At 44.9% G+C, this 26,807-nt stretch overlaps 1 protein-coding gene across 1 annotated transcript in view; it reads right to left on the reverse strand.

The window, feature by feature from the left end:
- The window catches only part of Galnt18 (polypeptide N-acetylgalactosaminyltransferase 18), a 319,360-nt gene that overhangs the window by 67,641 nt on the left and 224,912 nt on the right, over window positions 1–26,807 (reverse strand). The window contains exons 4-6 of the mRNA XM_006978593.4: window positions 19,830–20,013; window positions 17,409–17,606; window positions 11,656–11,770 (exon numbers count right to left, since the gene is read on the reverse strand). Of these exons, the coding sequence (XP_006978655.1) occupies window positions 11,656–11,770; window positions 17,409–17,606; window positions 19,830–20,013 (497 nt within the window). The remainder of the gene's footprint in view (window positions 1–11,655; window positions 11,771–17,408; window positions 17,607–19,829; window positions 20,014–26,807) is intronic.

Below are 26,807 nucleotides of genomic sequence, written 5' to 3' on the forward strand. Positions count from 1 at the left end.
GGATACTTCTTGGGGGAGCTGAAGTGAAAGAATGGGAAAGAATAGGGGGAGACAGGAGAGGGTACAGGAAAGTACAGAGTCAAAGTACATGATGGTTTTGATTTTAAAAACTTATGAAACACCATTTTCATTATGAAAATTCATCATTTTGCAATCCATCATTTTCCATACAAATATGCACCACTTTGAAAAAGCCTAGGCTGTTACACTCTTAAACTGTGTTTTGTGTCTTCTGAACCTACTGCTGATTGTTCCCATTAAATACTGCAGTGTGGCCCAGATCCTTACTGAGGCCAGAGAGCCCTGGGGCTGTGCCTTAGACTTCTGTATCCAGAACCATGAGCAAAAGCAAACTTCTATTCTTTACAAATCTCCCACTCTCCAGCATTTTTCTATAGCAACAGGAAATGAATTAAGACAGAATGTGGTAGGATGTTCATGGAGAAAAATAAGACTGGTCCATCCCTCACACTATGTTAGGATTGATTTTGAAAAAAAAATTGGAGATTAAAATATGAAAGATATGATATGCAAGTAGAAGGTGTAGGTGAAGTTCTCTACAACCAGGAATGGGTCAGATTTTCTTAAGGACCTGGATAGGAAGGGAAAGGCTGATACATTTGCTTGGTTTTGAAAAAGCAACCTAGGCTGGGCATGGTAATGCAAGAAGTGGAGTCAGAAGGATTGCAAGTCAGAGGCAAGGCTGGGCCAAGTGAGGTCAAGGCTAGCATTGGCTACTAAGACCTTGTCTAAATAAAATAAAGCAAAGCTGTCCTTTCATAGCAAAAACAAAAGTCACATAACACACTTGGGAGGGAAGTTTAAATTATATGATAGACAAGGCATTACTGCTACTAATGTGCAGACATCCTAAAAACAGAGATTAACAACACTATAGGCAAGTGGGCCAGAGGTCTGAGCAGCTCACAGGAGATGGCAATGTGGATGGTCTCAGCTGTGTGAAAAGCCCGCTTCTTCACAATAGTTACACAAATTAAAGTTGTACCCAAAGAGCCAGGCTTCACCTGTCAGAGTGGCGAAGACCTAAATGCCTTCTAATCATCCCTTTGATTTCTAGTTAGCCTGAATCAGTTTTCTTCTTTTACAATGCTGATTTTGAACACTATTTGACTAAAAAGTTTGGCAGGGATATAACATATATAAGTTAATATATGCCTTAAAAAAACCACTGTTTAGCCGGGCGGTGGTGGCGCACACCTTTAATCCCAGCACTCGGGAGGCAGAGCCAGGCGGATCTCTGTGAGTTCGAGGCCAGCCTGGGCTACCAAGTGAGCTCCAGGAAAGGCGCAAAGCTACACAGAGAAACCCTGTCTCGAAAAACCAAAAAAAAAAAAAAAAAAAAAACACTGTTTAAAATGGGTGGCAGCATGTTTCTATAACATAAATGTCACATGGACGATGGATAGATTAATCATATGCTTTATACAGAGCACTTTAGAGTTTATGGAGTATCTAAATTTATTTCTTCTTGTTATAGTTGTTGTTAAAAATAATAATTATGATAATGAGATAATAAAGTACAAGGATGAATTAACTTTCAGGGCCAACATAAACATGTGGAATCCTCTAACAGTGTCAGGATAATAACATCTAGCTTGCTATAGCACTATGTGTGTGCACTCTAAAGGAAAATTGTAAGGGAAGAATTCTGGAAGTAGTGATGCAAGGCACTGACTTTGCTGATAATGGATATAGAAACACTAGACTATCTTCCTGCAGGAACTAAGAAAATCTATCTATCTATCTATCTATCTATCTATCTATCTATCTATCTATCTATCTATCTATCTATCTATCTTTAGATAGAGTCTGGCATATCACAGGTTGGCCTGGAACTCACTGTGTAGCCAAGGGTGACCTTGAACCTCTGATTCTCCCACCTCTACTGCCCGAGTACTGGGATGACAGGAGCTATTACTGGTTTATGTGGTGCTGGGGCTGGAACCCAGAGCTTATTTTGTTCATGCGAGGCAGGCACTCTACCCCTGAGCCACACTCCCATCCATAGGGGTGTTTCTGATACCTGGGAACAATGTCATTGTGAGGTCTGCTCAATTTCTTCCCCGACTTTTGCTTCTTTCCTCCTGCATGCCTGTGGAGTAGGTGTTTTTCTGAGGCATGGGCAGGTGTGAACTAGGGTCCCCACGGCTGAGAGAGAAGGTTTACGAGGGGGTGAGTTCTGGTAGACAGGACAACAGAAGACTGCATGGGACTAGAGGGGTCATGGTTTGAGGTAAAGAGAGCCCCTAGGCACAAACTCTAGCTTTTTTAAGTCGTTAAAGGCTTTGTAGATGAAGAACTTTGAATGAAGACCCAAATGTGCAGCCAGTCACCCAGACTTTTTCCCATCCTAGATGATACTTGGCCCCATGAGGAAAAGGGCCAGAATCATGCACAGAAAGAGCTCACCTCATAGTCAGTCCCAGTGAAGTGGCTAAGAAACAGCAGGCAAAGGGAGCAAGGCTCACACTAAGGAATAAAGAAGGAGGGCAGCGATTCAGTCTCAGGGACAGGCAGTTGAGGACCATTCTGGAGGATGAAAATGCTATTTAAGAGTCATCAGCGTAGGAGGCCATTGTCTAAAGGGCCAAATGATAAAGAATATTCCAAATCAGAGGCTCTGAACTCCCATGAGAAACCCCAGTGAGAAAGCCTGGCACTCAGATAGGAGCAATGACTTGTGTATATCGCATGGCTACCCAACAAGGCCTTGTCTGTGGTTAACTCTTCTGTGTGGTAATACCAAACAGCTTAATCCAGACACGGATCACCACAGTGAGAGCATGGTGGAGAGGAGGTCCCTGTCTTCTGGCTGCCTGATCTAGACACTATGAATAGGGTAATGGCTGCAGGGGGGCATTCTTTCCTCCCCTTCTGACCTCCCTGGTTTCTGCCATAGGAGGATGGGCTCATATTAAAGAGTTCAGTTGTAAGGGCTAATTGTAAGCAAGGCCTCCCATGTTTCTTCATGGCAACTCCATACAGCTCATGAATATCATTTAATATGTGTGTGTGTGTGTGTGTGTGTGTGTGTGTGTGTGTGTGTGTGTCCCTTTTGTCTTATTGAACAAGCACACAAAATACAATTGAGAATTTTCTTTTACGCATCAGGAATGTTAAGATCTTCAACAATTGTGCTATAACCCCAGACTCTCCCTAGATGCTTAGCTACAGAAGCAGATGCAAGCTGCTTTACTGTTGGACACTTATTATCTTTTTCTACTCTATATGTTCAAAAATGTCTATACATTTGGAGTGTTTTGATCTTTGAGAACTTGGCAGTGTGTAATGGTGAAACAGCCTAGCCCTAGGTTTTTATTTGTGAGAATATTTTAAACTATGGATTCAATTTCTTTCATGATCATGGGATAGGTTTAGGTGTTGATTTCTTCCTGTTAATTCTCATAAATATACCATTCCACAAATTTGTAATATTTGTTTGTATTTTCAAATTATAGCACAAACTTGTTCATTATATGTTCTTAATTGTAGATACCCATATCAATGAGCCTTTTTATATTCCTAGCATTTTTTTTTTTTACTTTATCTCTATTAGGTGGCTACATTTGCAAGATTCTAGCAAGTGTAATAGTCAACAACTCCAACAAACATCATCTTATAGGACAGAACATGCTGTAATCACCAATTCTAATTCTGGGTTCTGCACCATCATGAGAATAGTCCTGCCTATATCCTGCATAAGGAAGTAGAATGTGAATTCATTTCTGCTTGCTTTTTATCTTTGAAGTCAGTCCGGGATACTGGCAGACATTCATGACATCCTCAGGACTTCCTGGAATGACCCAACAGCTAGAAGAGCACCCAAACGTCTGAACATATAAATGTGTGGAGGATGAGTCAGACATAACCAAAAAAATCCCACTTCTGGGGTCTTCATAGTCAAGAACTACAGAAAATTTCCCAGGGTGTAGTTCCTCTCATGCAATAGAGATGTCAGTGTCTATCTGGGCCAGCTTCCTGGACCATTTCCAGGGCTGTCTTCCTTAAGCCTTTGAGGTCTTCAACCCTGTTTTCTCTCCAGGTCCTGGTCTACTTCCACCATGGGTACAGCTCAGGGATGTTGTAAAATGTACAGGCAGAGCACTTCTTTGTTACTTTCTTCTACTATTTTTATTCTGTTGGTTTTTTCTAACTACTTATATACTGTTACTGTTCAGCTTTTATTTCCAGTGGAGGAATGGGATGCCAGATAGTTTCCCTTAAGCTAAACTTGAGCTGCACTCACACAACATATATCCCATACATATTTGTTATCACTCGGATCAAGGCATTTTCAAATTTCTGACACAATTTCTTCTTTAAATTATGGGTTTTTAGAAGCATGTCTCATAATTTTTAAAGATGATAGTTTTTGTCTGCAATTTTTGGTCATGGATTTCTAACTTAATTCCATTTTGGTATGAGAATATGCTCCCTGTGAGAAAAACCCTTGATATTTGTTGTGTCTTGTCTCATCCCCCAGGACATGGTCAATATCCATGAATATTCTATTTGCTCCAGGAGAAAAATGCATTCAGCAGCTTTTAGATGCCAGTTGGATTCAACTTACTAATTGTTTGGGTCTGTCAACTACTTGGGATGTAATGAAGCCTTCCACTGTGCTATCAGGGTTGCTGACATCTCAGTGTGTTTCTGCTGTTTTTTATTTTCTTTTTAAATAAAAAAATTATTTCATGTATTTTGTCTACATCTATGTCAGCACATCTCATGTGTGCCTGGTGCCCACAAAGGCCAAAGAATGGCATCAGATCACCTTGGACTGGAGTCACAGATAATTGTAAGCCACCATGTAGGTGCTGAGAATCAAACCTGGGTCCTCTGGAAGAGTAGCCAGTGCTCTTAGCTGTTGAGTCATCTCTGAGGACACTGTGGACTTTTTTTCTGTATACAACCTTACATTGTTCAGTCAGTAGCATTCAAATTGACAATAGATTCTAGATGAATTTCACATTTATCATTTTTAGACCTTTTAATTATAATCGTACTTCTTTTCTGAAGTTAATATAATAATTTTCTTTAGGTTAGTATCTGACCACCATGGATTTGCCTATACTTTTGGATTTTTATCATTTCTGTGTCTTATTTCAGATACATTTCTTGTAAGTAGCCCATTGCTAAGTAAACTTTTAAGCTTGTCTAAAATTACTCAACTTTTGACTTAGTTCATGTAGATTGACTGATATAACCAGGCCTGTTTTGTCTCTCTGCACAAGCTGTTGTATACATCTATTTCTGTCTTCTTATAGCATATTCATATTTTATTTTCCATCAACTGATTTTGAAGTCATATTTCTTCTTTCTGTGCTTTTCATGTCATCCCTAGAAACTTTAACTTGTTTACTTAAGTTACCAAACTTTAAAGTCAACCAGTGACCTTTCTATCACTAACAAATAGACATTTTACAACAAATCCAACCCCCCAGCCTATAGACCCCATTAATATGCACTTAGTTTTAATAATCCCACAGGCAGTACTCTTGTGTTTCATTCCACTTCAAATTTTATTAGACTTACCTATTTATCATTATTATTCTTTAATCTCAGATTTCCCTTGGGGATCATTTTTCTTGTCCCAAATTTAAATATTTTTTAACTTATTCTAATGAAGATCTTGCATGAGCGAATGTGTGTGTATCTTATCCTCCTTTGAGTGGTGTTATTCCGGATACATACATATAGCATGGCAAGCATTTTCACAGCATATTGAAAAGAGGATTCCATAGTCTCTTGCCTTTCATGGTTGCAGTGGAAAGCTGTCTGTTCATCACTGTTTTTTTTTTGGTAGTTTCTCTTTCTCCTACTGGTGTAAGTTCTTGTCTTTGGAAGTCTGCTGTTTCACCATGCATATGTACAGATATCCAATGTATGTCTTCATATTTATCCTAATTTGGACAAGTTGAGTTTCTATGAATTGGCATGTTAGTTGGGAAAATTCAAGACACTATTTCCTAAAATAATCGCTTTTGTCCATTCTTCTCCTTTTACCATCTCCGTTTGGATTTGTAAAGTATTATACTCTCTCTGCTCTACCTAACCCTCCACCATATATATTTTTCTTCTTTCTGGGTTGATTTTGAGTGATTCCTTTAGCTATACTGTCTGGTTTGCTAGTTTTATTATTTTAATAATGTTCATGTATTTGTTCAACCTATCTACTGAACTCTTAGCTTCATTTTATATTTTTCACAATTTTAAATTTGTCCTAGTAAAACTAAATGCTACAGGTTAGCAATAAAATGTCTCCAAAGGCTCATGTATTAATTGATTGGTGGCACTACTGATTGATTGGATTATGAGGGCACTAACTCATCAATAGATTAATTCCCTGTTGAGTTCAGAGCTGAAGTGAGCTAGGAGGAGGTGGAGCCTTGTTGGAGCAGTGTGTCATGGAAGCTATGCCTTTGGATATATATCTTGTCCCTGGCTTCTTGATCTTTCTCCTTTTCCCTGCTCCCTTACATTGAGGAGTAAGAAGTTGTGATGATTGATGTTGATTGTCACCTTGACAGAATCTAGAATCACCAGAGAGAGAACCCTCTGGGCAAGTCTGTGAGGAATATCTAGACTGGGTAAATTGGGGTGTAAAGATCCTCCCTTCAGATAGACAGCACCATCCCATGGACTGGGTCCTGGACAGCATAAATATGAGAGCAAGCTTAGCACCACATCCAACCTCTCTCTATTTCCTGACTGTGGTGGCCTGAATAGGTATGGCCCCAACAGACTCATGGGTTTGAATACGGCACATAGGAAGTGGCACTATTAGGAGGTATGGCCTTGTTGGATGGAGTAGGTGTGGCCTTGTTGGAGGAAGTGTGTCACTGTGGAGGCAGACTTTGAGGTCTTATATGCTCAAGCTAGGCCTAGTGTCATGGTCTTCACTTCTGCTACCTGTGGATCAGCTCCTTCTCCAGCACCATATCTGCCTGCATGCCACCATGTTTCCCGTCATGATGATAATGGATTAAAACTCTGAAACTGCAAGCTAGCCCCAATTAATGTTTTCCTTTATAAGAGTTGCCATGGTTGTGGTATCTCTACACAGCAATAAAACCATAAGACACTGACTATGCATGAATGTGACCAGCTGCCTCAAGTTCCTGCTGCCATAACTTTCCTTCCATTATCAAATGCATCTCATTCATCTGTATGCTGAAATAAATCTTTTATGCTGCTTCTTGTAACAGAAAAAAAACCCATAACTACTATAGTCTCTCTGCTTCATTATATGCTCAGTGTCATGATGCTGCATCCTCACCAGGATGAGGAATGAGTCAGGAAACCATGGATCGAGACCTCTGAAACCCTGAGCCCATGTGAAGTCTCTCCTCCTCTAAGCTGTTCTTCTCAGAAGTACTGTCACCACAACAAAAAAACTAAACATAAATTAATTGCGAAGTCTCTTCTTATTCATATTTTTCATTTTTTTCAGAAGAGATTAAAATATGAATTCTTAGGGGCTGGAGAAATGGCTCAGTGCACTTGTTACACAAGTCTGAAGACCCAAGTTCTAATCTCAGCCCTCACACAAAGAGCTGGGTGTGGTCTCAAGAGAATGAGGTGAGTACTAGAGCCCCACATATGACAGCCTCCACACATGTGCACAGGTGCAGACACTCCCCCCCCCCCCGCAGGTGCACATACACCACATCTATATGACACACTCACACACAAACACATGCACACAATAAATCAATCAATCATTATACAACAGATTTTCCATCCTGTGTCTGATTCAATACTTTGAAGACTCTTACAATCTAGATCTAATTTGTTTGTCTGTTGTTTTTGTAATATCTGCTTTTGTGTTTTTTTTTTAATCCTCTTCTTTCTATGATGTTTAAAAAACTATCATCATTTGTTCCATGGGCTTCTAGCTGTGGGCATTTTTGTAGCCTGGTTAAGATGGGTTGTTTTTCACAGATCATTTGTACTTTATATTGGGAAAACAGGTCTCTGAGATCCCAGCTCCAGGGGAGGTGAAGCAAGCTCACTGTACACAGTTGAGAGAAGGGAAGTTTAAATGCCATCAGGTTCCTCAGATATCAGGCACTCATCTGAAGTTTTGGTCTCCATGAGTTTTCTTGGGTCACTTTGACAAACCACCATGTGAGATTGCTGAATTGACAGAAATGTATTTACCCCCAGTTATGGGTGTCAGAAGCCCCACTCAAGGTGTGATGCTGAAGGGCCACATTCCCTTCAGAGCCTTTAAGGGGGTGGTCCTGTCTACCTCTTCCAGCCTTAAGCATTCCTTGGCTTGTGGCATCACAGCTCCAACCTCTGCCTCCAGCTTCACATGGCTGTCTTCTTCCATGTTCATCTTGGTTCAAAATTTCTTCTTTAAAGGATACCAGCCACATTAGGTTAGTGTACACCCTGATCCAGCACGACTTTATTGTAGCCTGATTACACCTGTGGAGACTACTTCCACAGAAGCTCAGATTCCCAGGTAAGGAATTAGAATTTCTGGACATTTGGGGGGAGGGATTCAATCCAGCCCATACCAGTTTCTACCTATTTCTTATGTCCTTGCCAGCTCTGAGACACATTTTTATGTCCTTGAACTTTCTGAGACACAAAGTATACAGCATTTCAGTCTTCTGTTTATGTCTGCTCTTATTTCTTACTTGTTCATCCTGCTACAATGGCTCTCTCTTTCCTCACTGCCTTGTGGACTCAAAAACCAGGGATGCGGGCAGGGGGCTTACTAGACTTGAGTGTAAAATAAGAGTCAACATGCGAGACCGAGTCTAAAGGAGAAAGAAAGCACAAACATTGTGATACTTCTTGGGATTTCAAAGGACCCCGGTCCTGGGCTTGATCACTGTGGTGTGTTTATTGAGCCATAATGACCCAGACTGAAGTCTTTTCTCTGCACTTTACAGATTTCATGACCTTGAAACACGTGCAAGTTTTTAATTTCAGTTTCTTCTACTGATAAAGGGGGATACCATAAGAAGGTCTACTTTGGCGTATTCTGTGGATAGGTAGCATTTTTTAAATGCCCTGGGGTTGGGAAGAGGGCTCAGCTACTAATGTAGGCATGAAGACCGGAGTTCAGACCCCAGACCCACATGATGCTGCAGTGGTGAGACGTTTGCAATTCTACCCTCAGAAGGCTGAGGCTAGATCCCCAGTGCAGGCTGGCTAGCAAGACAAGCCAAATGTGAGTGCTGGGTTTGACTGACAAGTCCTGCCTTACAGAATTCAGTGGGATGAGGATGAGTCCAGACGTCAACCTTGGAGCTTCCACATGCAGAGGAACCTGTGTGCATGCACACCCACACTCATACAAAATTAAACAATGCACACCCCACATGCATGCACACATGGAACATGGAGAAAGAAAAAGAGAATGTCTAGCAGGATCCTAACATACAGCAGGTGTTCAATATGTACAAATATTTTTTTATTTTCATGTTCTAAAATAGGTAAGGGCTTTGCACAAGTTGCTGGTGCATAAGCAGATGTGATGAGCTGTGTCTTCAGTTTGGCACACAATCCTGAGGGGTAATTAGAAATACTATTTTCTCAGGGAGGAAACTGAGGTACTTGAGATATTAGCTCATAAAGCACAAGAGAAAAATAGGTAGCAATAACCACACATAGGAGGCTATCCCAAAAGAAAATGATCAGAGATTTTGCACCCTGTCAAGGAGGAACCAGAATACAAATGAACTGGTCTCTCCCTGTGTGCTTAGTTCCGCCAGCTTACAGGGGCTGGGCCCTGCTCTAAAAGCCTCCCTTTCCTCTGCCATCAATGATGCTTCATCTCTGTCCAGTGGGAGGAGAGGGATGGAGGGAAAAACAAAGCCTGGCGATATTTTATACTTTATTTGAAACCCTGAACACGAAAAGACCCAAAGATATTTTAACACATATTCAAGAGCCTCACCCAGGCCCACACTCCAAAATAGCTTTATAATTTAAGGAAGGCAAGCCAGACATCACCACCACTCTGTGATTGACTCACACATATGTTGGAAGCAGAGTTCACAAATCTAATTCCTTTCCCCATTTCTGGACATTTTTACCCAAAGAACACAAGTGACCGGAGGCGGTGCTGCCCGCTCAGCCGATTCCTGACAGCTGCTCCTGGTGAAACAGATTGTGTTTGGGGGCAAGCATTTATCCAGGAGCAGTGCTGAAATGAGATGGCGGGAACGCCAGCGGGTGGTGAATAAATGACCAGCGGAGGGAGAGCTGGAGAAATGAGGGTGATTATGCAGGCGCTGTCCTCTATGAATACATTAGCTCCCCATCAGCCTGTGCATTCCCACTGCCTCTGAAGCAATTGCTTGGAGTGCCAGTGAATACAGGTGTCTGAAGTATTTTCCAAGCTCAGCTTCATACAGGCAGTTCTTTCAGCCAGTCCTCAAAGCCTAGTGTTAAGTCTGGGGTGAGCTGGGCCCCAGAGCACTGTTTGGTCTTTCAGGGATTATGGGATGGATGCTCCCTGTTGGCATCTGGTCTCCCTTGCAGGGTTAAGTAGAGGGTTGCCCGGGGCCAGCTGCTTGCTCTGTGGAGTGGGAATAGGAGGCTAAAGGTAAGAGGAGGGTAGATTCTTAAGTGGGAACTGAAGGTCTGGACCTAGAGACACCAGGTGCATGTACTTTGTCCAAAGGGTCAAAGGTGGAGTCAGTTGGACCAGATTTTGGAGGAAGTCTGCATGAGGTATGAACGGGCTGGCTGTGAGAAGGAAAATTTCACAAGAAAAAGATACCAGGAGGTACAAGATCCCCTCTAAGGCCAGCAAACCTATAGTATGTGGGTGATGGGTCATTAAAGACAGATGGAACGATTACAGGGATATGTTAAGACTCAAGCCATGGGTTTGTCAGGGGCACTTCCTGGACGTGATAACCCTTTGTTATAGCCATCAGTACATTTTTACCAAATGCCAGGACACCCAATATACCTTCCTGATTGAGGAGGGGGGTCATTCTGGGTTGTCTCTTTCACAGGCCAAGAGGAAAGAGCCAGGAAGCTTAGTAAATGTTCTCGTAGGGTAAGAAAGAGAATGGCACCTCCCACAGAGTCACACCATGAGCTAATAGCTATAGAGAGCCCTCAGCATCAAGGTGCAGGGTAGCCTGTGGGTCTGGCTATTACTATGGAGGGTCAGAAAGCCACAGGAAGTGAGTGTGGCTGTGTTATACTGTCTATTCCCCAGGAGTTTATTTCTTGTTAGAGCTCATATAACCATCTTTGGGAATATTCTATGGTCCACTGTGGAGAAGACAGCCATGGGGAAGTGACTCTGAGGGTCTCTCTTGTCCAGCTGGTCCTCTATGTCTACTGTTGCTTACCCCAACCCATTCGTTTAGTCTTAACAAATGTGCTAAGCTGGGAACCTGATTCTCTAGGCAAGCAAGCTCCGAAGGCCTCTTTTCCCTGAAAATTCAGGAGGCTCTGCTCTGAGTTTCCATGGCTCCAGCTACGTCCATGTACCAGGGCTAGGAACTAGACATTCAGAGTCAGTATGTGAGCCTCAACTTTTAGCCGCCTTTGTGTTGCGAACTAAAGACAACTCAACACTACACCACTAGTCTCACTCACTCATCCTCTCATGGGAACTGAGCTCGGCCCTGTGGGAGAAACTCCACTCACCCTGATGCCAAGCTCCACATTCTCGCCTCCATAGACCTCCATGCCTTCGTCCAGCAGGCCAATCTCCTGGAAGTACTGCCGGTCCACAATGAAACAGCCAATGAGGGCGGGGCTCCTGTGGGGTGAGACAGATGGCCAGCTGTGAGTAGAGACTGGTCTGAGAGTCACTTGAGGATGAAGAGCTCCCAACTGCAAGGGTCAGTGCCCCCACCTCTGCTGCCAGGCCCAGTGGGGCCTCATTCTCTGGGTAGGCTCCCAGAGCCACCTTCATGCAGACACTTACAAGCAAGTTGCTCAAGACAGTGGGTGATAGCTCTTGTTCTGGACCAGCCATTGCTTGGCATTGTGCAAGCTGGTGCGTTAGCAATGGGGAAGGTGTGTACCACTCACTCTATTGGTATAGCTTGCTTCTTTGGATTTTGAGCCACATGGCCAGACTTCTTCAGCCTGGACTTTCCCATCATCCCCCATGGGGGCACTACATGTCAACCTCTGTTCACTTAGAAAGATCAGTGAGAACCAGGTTGTAGAAGGCTTTGAGCAGGATAGAAAAAAATATTTTATAGATTTCATCTATAGGTGAATGGTTGGCCATGACAAATTTCAAGCAGAACAGCATTATGAACAGGTATTTTTTTTTTAAATAAGGAATACTCAGGCAGGCTGGAATGTAGCTCCGTTAGTGAAGTGCTGCCTAGCATACCTGAGGCCCTACCTGAGTTTGATCCTCCACATTGTATAAACTAGGCACAGTAGCATACTCCTGTGATCCCAGCACTCAGAGGCAGGAGGATCAGAAGTTCAAGGTCATGATTAGCTATCTAGAGAGTCCCAAGTTAGCCTGGATAATATGAGGGGACATTACAGGGTAGCTGGCTGGAGGAGATAAGGATGCTGGTGAAAAACCCAGTGGGGAGTTGTATCTGTGTCCAGCAAAGGTGGTAAAGACAAGGGATTTGGAAAGGGATGGAGTAAGAGGGACAGAGGTCATCACTGATCAGATGTTATAGGTGCCAATGATTCTGGTTCAGAGGCTCAGAGAGGCTGAGGAGCTGCTCAAGATTCACAGCCAGAGGGTGGTCATTCCCACAATGCTCACCTCTTATATCTGGGTTTGATGTTCTCCATCTGAGCAGGGTCACACACACACACACACACACACACACACACACACACACACACACACACGTATGATACCCCTGCAGTCTGTGGAAGTGAAGTCATACAGAATAAAGTCTGATGGTGTGACCCCAGGGAATCCATGTGGCTGAGCATCCCCCTGCACCAGCACGAATGAATTCCCTAAGGAAATAGTCCTTTCTGAACCTGTTTCTAGTTCCAAAGATGAGACCAGTTGCGCTGACTAAGTTTTATCACCCCTAAGGGTTCTTCAGTCTCACCTTTCCTCCTCTCACTCCTCCAGCCTGGCCTGGTATCAGGGAAGGGTGAGGGCAGCAGATGACCAACAATGCAGAGGCAGCCCCTGGTGTTCCTGCTGACTTCTCTGGTGGTAGAAATTCTCCATGAAGCCCTGCACTGAGGAGCTAGTGATCCCCACTCACATACACCCCAGTGCTGTAGTGTAGCTCTAGCCTAAGATCCCACCTGACCTCAGCTCTAGGCATCTGTCACACTATCCTGCTGGTGTCTCACTGGTAGGGGAAGATCAGTTTCCCAGGACCAAACTCTATGTCCTTCTGTAGATAGCTTCACTGATAATGTAGCTAAGTGGTAGAGTAATTGACTGGCAAGCTGAAGGCCCCGGGTTTGATCCCTGGTACCTAAGAAAAAGGTGTTTCCTGAAAGCATCTGCTCCAGCATGTCTCACACCTTGCATTGCTGAGTTGTGCTGGCCCTTCATTACCCAGGTCTCTGAACCAGAGTCATTGATACCTATAACATCAGATCAGTGATAACATCCTGTGGGTAAAGGGCTTGAAGGCTCTGGACATGACCAACTCTTAGAAGATCCCTTGTGCAGTGAACAAGCTCTGAGATTCACCTTTCTAAATAAAGATGGTTGGAAGCATGGGCCAGCAGATTGGGGTCTTCACCGTTTCTTCTGTACTTCTCAATATTGGTTGCGATGGGGCTCCTGAGAACAGCACTCGGAGCATGTGGGAAGGGGCTTTCCCCTGACTTCCAGACTCAGCTAGGGAAGGCACAAAACCCTCAATTGTCAGTTGCTCTAATGAGCACAGACAGCTCAGGTGGTCAGTCACTTAATAACTAGACGCTGCATTAAGAAGAATTAGAATAAACAGCCCCTCATCCCTAAAAGGATTAGACACAGCTTATAAAAACCCTAAAATCTGGTGGAAAATGTAAATAACACCTAGGAAGACCTAAAGAGTACAATAGATTTGGAGCCAGTTAGAAAGCAAGTATAGGCTGGGGCTCTCTGTCATAGTTCCTTGTGTGTGTGTGTGTGTGTGTGTGTGTGTGTGTGTGTGTGTGTGTGTGTGTACCAAGTGAGTGCAGGTGCCTATGGAGACCAGAAGAGGGCATAAGATCCCCTATAGCTGGAGTTACAGGTGCTGTGAGCTGTCCGATATGGGTGTTAGGAAACAGGTCCTCTGGAAGAGAAGCATCTGGAAGAGAGTCATCTCCCTAACTCTCCATCTCAGTTCTTAAAATGAGCCCAGATGTTGGCTCTGAGCTTCCTGTTAGGCTAAATGAAAGGGAACACACAGATTTTTAGAAACAAAATTCATAGTTTTTGGATAGAAATGCAGTGATTTTTTTTTTTTTTACTAGTAATAGGTTTTGGTGGATTTTCTTGAGTGAGTCAGTCAGAGACCTTGGGGACCCAGTGAATAACCAACTTAAAAATGACATTTCACACTACAGAGGCAAGTGCTGAGCTCTCTTTACAGTAACATGTGGGCAAAACACTAAAACACAGCTCCAAAGAATGATGATCTGGGGTGCTTATAGTGTATTTGTATAAAATCTGTCTCCAGTGGGCCTGGCTGTCTTCATATCGGGATAAAACCAGAAATGATCTAAAGTTTCCAGAATCTCATTTCTCTCACCAACATTCCTAATAAAAATTAAGTGGCGATGGAAAATAAATGGTCAAGATGATATCTTCTGGCAAAGTCCTAGAGTGCAGCTCTGCTAATGATTAAGATCATCCCAGTGCGTTTGGTGGTGAGTAGAATAGAGAAAGCTAAAATCCCCACTCTTCTGCAGGAATACTCACAGCACAGTGGCTTATTTCCCTCTGATAACATTGGGCAGACTGAGGCGAGAATGAGTCACACAAGTTGTGAACTCAACAGTAATCAAGCAGGGGGTGATAACAGCTCACAGAGTCTGGCTGACCCTAGTAGAACCCAGCTTCATTGCTGAAGCCCTTGGTAGGACCATTCTCCTGTCTCAGTCTTGCTTCAGCCTTGCTCTTGTCTTGTTGAACAGGGATGGCACCATGAGTTGATACCAGGTTATACTGTGGCTCCAACAGACCATGTGTGTAAAAGGCCCCAGCATACAGCATACATATAGCATGCAGGCTCCCAACAAATTATTAGCACACAATTGTGTAGGCAGCTGCTGTGGTTTGGATATGCTTTGAGTCTGTCCCCACCAAAGGGTCCCATGCTGGAAGCTCAGCATTGAGTGGTAGGAGGTCTCTAAGAGGTGCAGTCTTGCAGAAGGTGAGTGGATCCCAGGGCAGCCACACTCAGAAAGGACTGTTGTAATGACTATGGAAATGATCCCTGAAGGTATAGCTTGTGGTTGTGGCTGCTTGCACACAAAATCAAGCCAGTTAAAATTCCACCAGGGATGGATGAGGAGCTTACAAAGGCCCACCCACACCTTCTGTTGATGGCTGTTGGCAGAGGGGGAATCGGTTTTTATCAGGGATGAAGCTCTGGTAGGGCTCTTATGCTTCAGCAGGTGGCCCTACACTCATGCACTGCCATTACTAATTGGACTCAGTGGGGAAAAAAATGAAGACACAAAATTTGAAGGTTTGTGTGTGGGGGGGTGTCTGGGAGGAGCTGGGGATGAGGGGTGAATCTGATGAAAAGACATTTGGGTACATAAATAAATTTCTCAACGAATAAACAAAATGCATGAGAATGAATAGATGTAGTTCTGGGGGGATCAGATTGATTCTTGATGCAGACATGTCCAACTTTTTCACATTGTGGTATGATGCTGTCACCTACAGCCATACTTGGTGGCAGTCATACCTATCCTGGGAGGCACACATCCCAGGGCCACAGATTAGAAACATCCTGAAAGCAAGCCCATTTTCCATACTCAGCCTCTCCATGTACAGCTCTTCTCCTTTTTGCCCATGCCATGGATGGCATCTGCCTTGTCCTAACACATCAAAAGGCCTTCACCAGAGGCTGGCCAGGTGGGGCCACTAAGTCTCAGATGTCTAATACTATGAGTTAAATAACCATCATTCTTCATAAGTTACCCATCCTCTGGTATTTTGTTATAGCAACACAAGACAGATTGAGAAAGTCATAAAAGAAACTTCAGGACTTTTCTTCCATCCTGTTTCCTGGATGAAATTTTTTCTTCCAGGAATAACATTTGTGAGACTGAATGAAATTTTTCTGAATAGGGATGCAGAAAACAACTTCTCTCCATCTTTGGGGAGAATTGAATGAAAATTTTCATAATCTCTCTCTCTTTCTTGCAGAACAAAGTGAGACTGGACTTTGATTCCAAGGCGGCCCCCAAGTCACCTTCTGGTGCCATCTGTCTGTTTAATGGTGGGAAGTAGATGTCTGCCCTGTCACCAACACACAGAAATAGGGCTGGCAGGGCTGACTGCTACAGGAGTCCTGAGGCAGCAGAGGGAAGTCAGTCAGGGGCCTAGGCGTACAGTATCAGAGGCAGAAGAGTGTGGGGTTTGGGAAGTGCAGTTGGAGGTCATTTGTGCCTGTGCACTACAGGATAAAACTCAAACATCATCCAGGTACACTTGTCCCATGGTCTGGTTTGACCTCATGGCTGGGGCTGCCCAGCTCATATCCCTCCTTAGGGTCTCTCTGAGTCTCCCCTGTGACCAGAAGTGTCACATATGAGTGTCACTCTCAACCTAGCCATCTCCTTCTCACCCTTGGAAATCAGTTCAAATGCTTCCCTTCCCCTGCTGTACACATGCTTTCTACCCATGAGGCAGGATTATCACTCATCCCCTGATGTGGTTCACCCGCACTGTATTCCAGGCTTGGAGAGCTTGGAAATCAATCTTACTCCGACTCTCTAGCATTGACTCTAATACTTTATACTTAGCAGCTATACATGGTGATGTGTACAAATGAGTAACTTTGGGGTCATAGATGCCCCGCTCTTAAGAGTGCTTCCCACTCTTCTTGAGGACCTGAGTTCAGTTTCTACTACTCACATTAGCTGGCTCATAATAGCTTGTAACTCCAGTTCCAGGGGATCTGACACCCTCCTTCCCCAGGTACTCACACACTCAAGCCATCACACACACACACACACACACACACACACACACACACACACACACCTAAATAAAAAAAAATAATTTTTTTTTAGTTTTTTTTTTTTTAATTATTGTCTTTGAGACTCTGGAGTTCTAATTGCTCCCCTGGTTCTTTGAAAAGGGACCTGAGAGCTTGTGAGCAGAGTCTGAAGATGACACTGTAACTCTTGTCTACCTTCCCCTCTCTCTGGCACCCACACTGGGCCTGGGCAGGGAGGGAAGCCCTGTCGGACGGCCGAAGCAGAGAGAACAGTGAGGAAGGGTTCCACACCTGATGGGGGCTGTGGAGTTCTCCAGCTTCCACCAGGCCTTGGGTGGGTTCAGGTAGCGGCACCACAGCTCCCAGTCAAAGCCTTGGGCGGCCAGTGGGTACTCTTCTATCTCAAAGTTGTCATATTTGATGTTATCGAAAGATGGCGAGATGATCCGTTTCCGATTTTCCTTGATGCGGGTGAGGACTGGTTCCGCCCTGAGCAGGAAGGGAGAAGAGATCAGTCACTGTTGTCAAGGTGGGCAACAGCTGCATGAGTAGCTCACCATGGTCAGCAGCAAGAAGAAGGAACCCTTGTTCCCCAAAGATGGAGAGAAGTGGTTTTCTGCATCCCCAGTTGACTTCCCCTGGACTTTGGGGTTGGCAAGGAGCCCAGCAGACCATTCAGTACAACCAGAGCTGAACCGAGAGATTCTCACCCAGCCTGTGTGATTGTTCCACCCTCCCCCCACACACAACAAAAATCAAGATTAAAAAAAGAAGAAGAAGAAAAAGAAAGAAGGAACAGATTTGAGGCTTTAGAGGAAACTGTCAACCTGGGTTTTGATTTTGCTTGAACCAACCTGGAGGAAGAGGCGGGTGGTATAGGCAAAGTTACATTCTCCTTTGCCTCAGGAAGGGTGGGCATCCAGGCTTCCCCCAGGGACTGGCAGTCCCCTCTGGGTGGCAGGAGAATAATGTGTTTGCCGACAGGAATGATAAGCTTCTCATTAATAATATATTCTGTGCATAATTGTTTATTCAAATCAGCTCGAAATAGTAAGTGTCCCCCTCCTTGCTGGCCATAAATCCAGTGGAAATGCTTTTTAAATAGTCACAGATAGCTCACAGGGACTTCGAGAATAAAAAATGAGTATTCTGAAGCCTTGGTGTAGGTCTGTGATGCCAACATCCTTCCCAGGCTTCCTGTAGGCCAGCCACTCCTTGTTGCCAGCATGCTCTCCACACCCTGCTCCCTCGAGGCAGAGGGTGGCACCATGGAGCTAGGAAAGGGGGTAGAGACACTGAGGCCATCAAGCACGTGAGGAAAGAGGGCAGGAAACTATGTATCCCAGCTATTCAGTCAACCTTAGCATCTGCCTCCATGTCCAGGCAGTGCCATGCACAGTGAGCAGAACCGCGCTGTCCTAGCCCTGCAAGGATATCAGTATCAGGTGCCCTCTGAGGGTTCAGTAGAAGCTACAGAGGCCACTTGTCAGCTCTTACTTATCCCATCTGGCACCTAGATGGCCTGGCTTGACAAAGGAAGACTCAGTAAGGCTCAGTTTTGCTGGGATGGAGGTTCTGAGGGCATTTGAGGATACAGGAAGCCTCCTTTACCCACCTCTGCCCATTTGGTCTTGCTCTGTCTGTGAGCTGAGGCATCTGTCTTGTATCTGCTCCAACTCTGCTGCCTGCAGACAGTGGAGCCCTGTGCTCAGCTGGACACAAACTCTCCACTTTTTTTGTTGTTGTTAAGATTAAGTTATTTCTATTTTATGTGTATGAGTGTTTGGCCTGCATGCATGTGTGTGTGCAATGTTTGTGCAGTACCTGACAATGCCAGAAGAGGGCAATGGATCTCCTGCAACTGGAGTTACAGATGGGCATCAGCTGCCATGAGGGGACTGGGAACTGAATATGGGTCCCTTGCAAGAGCAGCCAGTGCTCTTAACCACTAAGCCATCTCTCTGCTTTGTTCTTTATATATATTTGTCTTCCTGATTGGTATTTTGGAATATTAGTTTAAGATGTCTTGCATTCTTTCATGCTGTGGAATATTTGTTTAATGATCTGTTGTATTCTTTCATGTTACATTTGTTTAACTCTGTAAAGCTATGTTACTTTGCCTGCCTAAAACACCTGATTGGTCTGATAAAGAGCTGAGTGGCCAATGGCTAGGCAGGAGAAAGGATAGGTGGGGCTGGCAGGCAGAGAGGATAAATAGGAGAAGAAATCTGAGAAGCAAGAAGTGAGAAAAGGAGGAGAGGAGGACACAAGGGGTCAGCCACCCAACCACACAGCCAGCCATAGAATAAGAAGGAAAGAAAGATAAATAGAATAAAGAAAGGTAAAAAGCCTAGAGGCAAAATGTAGTTAAAGAGAAACAGGATAATTTAAATTAGAAAAGCTGACTAGAAACAAGCCAAGCTAAGGCTGGGCATTCGTAAGTAAGAATAAGTCTCCATGTATTTATCTGGGAGCTGGGTGGCAGGCTACATCACGTGTTACCACACCTTTCAGGTTCTGACCCCTGACTCTTTGGCCCTGCTTGAGGCCGATCCCTACTGCAAGATTTGGCTCACTCACACACCCATACCTCAGCTGTCCCCACAACCCTCTTCTTTTCCTCCAGCTCATGACTAAGATCCCAGAATGCCCTGCACTTGAGTCGGACCCACTGGATCACACTGGACCCATTCCTCTCCCTGAAGCACTCACCAGCCCACATTGAACTCCACGTGGGCATCGAACAGCGCCACCACAGGGGCCGTGGCTGCCCTCCAGCCGCTGACCCTGGAGCGGATGAGGCCTTCCTGCTTGCTGTGGCGCACGACTTTGATGAAGCCTGGCTTCTGGCCATTCACCTTGTCCACGTACTCGGTCAGCTTCTCTTTGAGCTCCTCTGTTGGTGAGAAAACAGCTGAATGAGAGCAAAGGGAGAAGCAGCCAAAGCATTCACAGTACCTAGGTGAAATGCTACCCCTACCCAGGAGGCACGAGCATCCGCCCCACTCTTCAGGTTTTCACTGGCCCCCAGTGGTGGCCAGCACAGCTCAGCTTTGAGGGAAAACAGGAAGATGGCATTTATTTAGCCTCAGTATTATACACTTACTCACACACATTGTCTAGCTCACCAACACAGCAAGGCAACAGGAAGGTGGGGGGTTGAGAGAACTAGTCAGTTTCCCCAGTTTACACAGCATGTGAGTGTCAGAGGCAGGTTTACACTTGGTCTATGGATTTGACCAGCCTGGGCCATCAAAATTTGGAATATGATATAGTGTTCCCTATAGGCTCATGTGTTTGGACATGAAGTCCTCAGCTGGTAGCACTGTCCTCAGAACTGTTTGGGGGTCCCAAGAAGTGACATCAAGCCACCTTTGCCTCCACTTGGTGCTGCCCTGTCTGTGAGGGAGGGCATCAGTTTCTGATCCACTCCAACTCTGCAGCCAGCCTCCAGGTAGTGGAGCTCTGTCCTTGGCCAGGCAGGAACTCACTGCCTTGCCTTTTCCCTGGCCACATGTCTCAGACAAAGATGCTAGCTAGGGCCACACCTGGGCTACCACATCTTTTAGGTGTTGATCCCTCACTGTCCTGTCCTGCTGGACACTTGGCTCTATTACAAGGGTCACTTATACACACCCACATTGCAGATGTCTCCCAGAATCCTCTCTCCTCCTTCCAGCCCATGACTGAGATACCAACATGCATTGCATTTCTGAGCTGAAACCCCTGGATCACACTGGGACTCTTCCTCTCCCCAAGTCACTCACCAGCTCACACTGAACAACACATGGAGGTCATGGAACATTTGTGAGGTGGGACCTAGCTAGAGGAAGCAAGTCACTGGGGGGTGGGTCTATAGTCCACTCTGCTTCCCAGCAGCCAGTACGCTTATAACAAGCCACCTCACATGCTCTGGATAATGATTTTGAAGGAATGTCTCTTGCCAAACCATGAGCCGGAAGAAAAAAAAAAAAACTTCTCTCCCCTTAAATTGTTTCTTGTCAGGTATGTGGTCACAGCATGAGAAAAGTAACTAATCAACCAGGCTTCTTGTTGGCTCAGCTGCCTCCCGCCCAGCCCCCTCCATTGCTCCTGCTGCCAATCGGAGAAGCCCCAGTGGACGATACTTTAGCTTGGACTGCCTGGATCATGTTTCTGGGAGGTCAATGGCAAGCAAGCACTGTGCTGTGGGAACAAGGGGGCCGGTGGGCTGCTACCCACAGTCACTGGGCCTGGCTTGGTATGCACCATGCTGTTTCTCTATCTTTACGATGGGTGTTCTCAGCCTGGGAGGACGCAGTGGCCATGATCATTATGCTTCATAGCAGGGGAAACAAGAACCTGGGACTGCTCACAGTCCGTTGAGCAGAATTCATTTTGAGCCAACTACCTATCACCAGGAGCAAATCTATCAGGGCATGTTGAGTCATGGGTGAGGTACTTCTGTATTCCATATTGAAGCAAGGAACTTGCACATACTCGATGTTAATATCCCAGCTTGTATACACCAAGAACAATGTTCTAAGACACTGATGAGGGCATGCTGTGGGGGTTGCTGCTGAAGGGTCCACACAGGATTTCCCCCTTTCCAAGTTGAGTTCATACCCTCCCTTGTCTATCTCAAGGGACCTGAAACTCCAGTTTTCCCTTTCTGGCTGCCCAGAAGCTGAAGCCCAGCAGATGAGTAGACATCGCAGACCCTCTGACCCCACTGAAGCGATGCTAAGATCTGAAAAAGATGACAAATCCATGACCTCATGCAGAGTAGACACAAGTTAGCTGACAAGCTGCCCGGAGACCCATACCCTGACTGCAATTCTAGTCCAAGCAGCGTTTGATAGCTGAAGCCAGTGACTTCTGGGATTGTCTTCAAACAAAGCAGTGTGAGCTGTTCTGATGCAGAGGGGCGTTGGAATAAGAGTGGGACACAGAAATGGTATCAGACACAGAAGGGTCAGCTGAGAAGACACAGCAAGTGTGACAGATTCCGTTTTGCTAAAAGTTTTAGTTCCTTTACAACCTCTGTCACCAGGGAGCCAGACAAAGGCTGCCGATGGGCAAGTCTGCCTTCAGCCAGCTGAATTCCAAACATGCTCAGATTCAAATGTGTGCCAGTGACTGCTAATGCTGAAAAGGGAGAAAGAGGACTGGAAGGGAAGGGGTGAGGGTAGAGAGGAGGAGGGGGAGGAAGACAGGGTCGGGTAAGGAGAGGAAAAGGGCATTGAAGCGCTAAAAATATTCCAGATGATGGATGAGTCTGGTCCAGTCTTTGCAAAGTACTTTTACCTAATTCAACTTGCATGTTTTCCTCCAACCTTTGTCAATTGTTAAATAAGTGTGAGATACCTAAAGGTACCTGCATGTTCTCAGAAACCTGTTTTCCAGCATGTTGCCTATGAGATATATATCATATATATTAATATTATTATAAATGAATGTATATTATATATCTTGCTAAATATTTTATATATTTAAAGTATTTCTCAGAACTTGTTGCAAAATAGAAAAATGTCTCTTTCACTTTATAGCTAAACACAAGCACATAACAGATCACACATGCCTTTAGCTAAGGCTCCTGGGAAGCTTGGGGATAAATATAATGACTAACCATCATATTTGATCTACATTTTTACTTTCAAAGTTCTAACCTGAATGATTAAAAAAAATTTTAACTTTTCTCCTATGTAAACTATAGGAAAAAGTGTGGGTTGTTTATTTGTTGGTGGGGGTGGGTGGTGGGGAGGGGATGTGTACTGGGGATTGAGCCCAAGACCTCATGCATGCTGCATGCTAAGCAAGCAACCTACCACACAACTACATACATACATACATACATATACATATACATATACATATACATATACATATATATATATTAATTTTGAGACAAGTTCTCAGTAAATTACCCATGCTAGCCTTGAACTGGTGATTCTTCCTCAGCCTCCCAAGTAGTTGGGATACTAACTGACCATATACCTCACTGAAAAGTATTTTAAAAAAAACAATATAAATAATGTTTCAGAAAATATCATAGTAGAGCAGGATAGATGAGAAACTACAGAATGGAGAAGCTATACTTTGCACTTAATGCAGCATGCTGGGAAGCCAGGAGGTAGGAGGTCTGCTCTTTGTGGCTTTTCCAGACTCTGAGTAAATGCTGGAGCTGTCCACAGCCAGTGCTGACAGAGAAACACAATTTGTGTCCTGCATGGGGCCAAGCACCCTCCTGTTTGTTTGGTGCTTCCAGCCCTCTCCTGCTGTCCACAAATTCCTGCTCTGCTGACATCTGAGGCACTTCAGTAAGCTGTGCTGATGATACCCTGAGAGCGCACAGGCCATGCTCCATGGCCCCATAAGGAGTGATCCCCAAGAGCCCATCACACTCCTTCAGACCAACGAGAAGTGGGGAATCCCACAGCCAGGATGCACACAACTCTTTCTCTATATCTGCCCCATTGTGGTGCTTCTGTGGTTCACCAGCCAGTCCAGAGTGATGACTCACAGGCTGGACAGAAGGTGAGGCACCCACCCACAACTGTTAATCAGGTTTAAATTCTTAGCTGGACACCATGGTCTTTAGTGTGAAGGAAATCAAAACATTGGGAAGTTGGTTTGCACCAGCCTCTCTGCTCTTGGAAGGCAGAGGCATGGATGTTTTGTAGAAGATTTTGGCTAGACTTGCCATAGGCAGGCAGACCAGTACCTCTTCTTTATCTTTTAGTGTTCAGGGGATCATCCCCTCTGTGTGCTGTCAGTCTCAGGGGAGCAGGACTGAAGGGAAGACTGCTCATCCATTTGTTCATTTTTCCATTCAATAACTATCATATACTTCCCAGTTGCTGTGTTTGTGACTGTGAGCAAGACAGTCTACAGTGGACTGAGTGTTTGGGCCCCACTCAATGCTTGTTGAAATCCTAACCTCCATGTGATGGCATCAGGAGGTGAGGGATATGGGAGTAATCAGGTCATATGGGTAGAGTTGTTGTCCAAGTCCTTCCTAGAATCTGGGTGTAAGGAGTACACACACTAGGTCATTTATGAAATGGAGATCCATTTCATCAGAGTTCAGTTGGCTAGACTATTTAAGATGAAGTCACCAGCATCTCATGTGGGAAGGGTAGAGGAGGAAACTCGCTGTTATTCCTACATGGCATGAAATGAAGGGTGAAGTTGGTGGAATGCTCTTAAAGCCTCTTTGGTAAGGGCTTTAGTCTCATTCATAAAGGAAGAGCCTGCATGCTGCTGCTTCTTCTCCTTCTTCTTCTTCTTCTTCTTCTTCTTCTTCTTCTTCTTCTTCTTCTTCTTCTTCTTCTTCTTCTTCTTCTTCTTCTTCTCCTTCCTTCCTTCCTTCCTTCCTTCCTTCCTTCCTTCCTTCCTTCCTTCCTTCCTTCCTTCCTTCCTCTCCTCCTCCTCCTCCTCCCTCCTTTTCTCCTTCTATGTATTTGGATGTTTGGCCTGCATATATGCTTATGTACCACATATATGACATGCCCATGGAGGTCAGAAGAGGGCATTAGATCCCTTGGAACTATAGTTACAGACAGTTGTTAGCTGCCGTGTGGGTGCTGGGATCCAAACCTGTGTCCTCTGCAAGGGGTGTGTTCTTTTAACCACTGAGCAACCTCTCCAGGCTCTTATCATTTCTTAAAGGCACAGCTCCCCACATCACTGGAGTTCCTCAATTTGAGAGGGCACTGTAAAATCACAGCAGCCTGGTGCCCTTCCATGAGGATTCCAGGGAACATCTTCACTCTCTCTGCCACAGAGGAGTCACTAAGAAGTTGCCCAGGGGGGGCTGGAGAGATGGCTCAGCGGTTAAGAGCACTGGCTGCTCTTCCAGAGGTCCTGAGTTCAATTCCCAGCAACCACATGGTGGCTCACAACCATCTGTAATGAGATCTGGCACGCAGACAGAACACTGTATACATAATAAATAAATAAATCTTTAAAAAAAAAAAGTTGCCCAGGGATGTGGCTCAGTTGTAAAGTGCTTGCCTTGCAAGTATGTGGACCTGAGTTTAATCCCCAGAACTACATAAAGAGCCTATCATGGTTTTGTGGACTTGTAATCCCAGCACATGGGAGATGAAGAGAGGTGGATCCCTGGAGCTCACCAACCAGACAGCCTAGCCCACTTGGCAAGTTCCAGGCCAGTGAGAGACCCTGTCTAAATAAACAGTATGTGCAGCATCTTTGGAATAGCTAGGACTGTCCTCTGGCCTCCACATGTACACTGCGCACATGCACACACACACATGCACACACACACACATGCACACGCACACGCACATGCACACACACCAAAACATTAAAATGTCAAAATGTTGGATACATTTGTGAGGTTCCAGCACCTCCTTATAGTGTCACAGGCTGGAGACCAAGCCCAACATACAGGCTCTGGGAGATACCTCAGACTGAAACTACAACACTCAACTCTGGGGCTCCCTTAGACATGCTTTGGATTGTCCCCTGTAGTTTCCCAGCTGCCCTCTGCACAGACCACTGTCTTGTCTCCCTCTTGCTAGTCCTCTTCCTGACCTCAGGCTATCCCTGCAAGCCCAGCCTGGATCAGGTGTTACTTGACCCTCTGCTTCACCTCCGCTGGTCAGTGTGAACAGTAACAACCAGCCACTAATGGTGTTGATTTAAAGATGGAAAACACAGCACGCTTTATTTGGTTTATTCCTTTAAGAGTGAGCAGCAGCTGGTCTTCTTCATATCAGAAGATTAACTGGCCATTCTCTAAAGCCATTTAAGGCCATTGAAACACAAATCCTGTGTCAACACACTTTAAACAGAGATTATAGGTAAGGATGCCATGGCTGTCAAAACTAGCTGATCATCACAGCCCTGGAGAGCCAAAGAAAGCTGAAGGAAGGTGACACTCATCACATCCTCCATGAAGAAAATGGACTCAGGGGGCCATGTTGATGAGCAAGGTAACCTGGGCAGGAAAGCATGGACTCCAGAATGCAACCATTGGATGCATGTTTTACTCTCAATGTGAAGCATTAAGCATTCAACTCAACTCATCCGCAGGTTACAAATGCCTTCCTTGGGTCATTCTTCTGTCCTCCGCACTTCAGTCCAGCTACTTTAAGAGCTGCACTTCTTCAAAGTCAGCTGGTGTTGAAGGAGATTTCAAATGACCTTAGATTAAACAGTCCCTTCACTTGAAGGCTGGGCTGGCTGCGTTTGTTTGGCAAAGACTTGGGAAAAGTGGTCCATGAAGGAGCCCCATGGAAGGCTGTTACACATGCTCACAGAGACCCACTACCACCCCTCAACTCAGTCTGACTAGGTGATAGAAGATAGCCCTGGAATTACCACTGAAGAGCCCCCACTTTATTTCTTACTCTACTCCCTGATGTCATGGTTCGGCACTAGGAATACCCAAATCCACTAGAAACACGTACTCCAAAATTAGTAGGGTCTCCAAAGCCAGCCTTCAGCCACATTCACCTTGCTCTTCTGCTACATGGTGGCTTGTTTTCCCCATCACACTGTGTCCTGCTACGAAGTGGATGAAATTGATTTTTGAAGGTGACTGCGGCAAAGGACATGAAAATGTTTGCCCAGTAGTCGTGTGCTGGGCTCTAATCAAACCTCATTCTAGCTCCTCCTCCCTTGCCCTCCTCCTCTTCTTCACTCTCAATTTCTAACACCTACCAATGTCTGTGGTGTAACACC

Source organism: Peromyscus maniculatus, chromosome 1 (assembly GCF_049852395.1).
Source record: "Peromyscus maniculatus bairdii isolate BWxNUB_F1_BW_parent chromosome 1, HU_Pman_BW_mat_3.1, whole genome shotgun sequence".
Taxonomy (NCBI): Eukaryota; Metazoa; Chordata; class Mammalia; order Rodentia; family Cricetidae; genus Peromyscus; species Peromyscus maniculatus.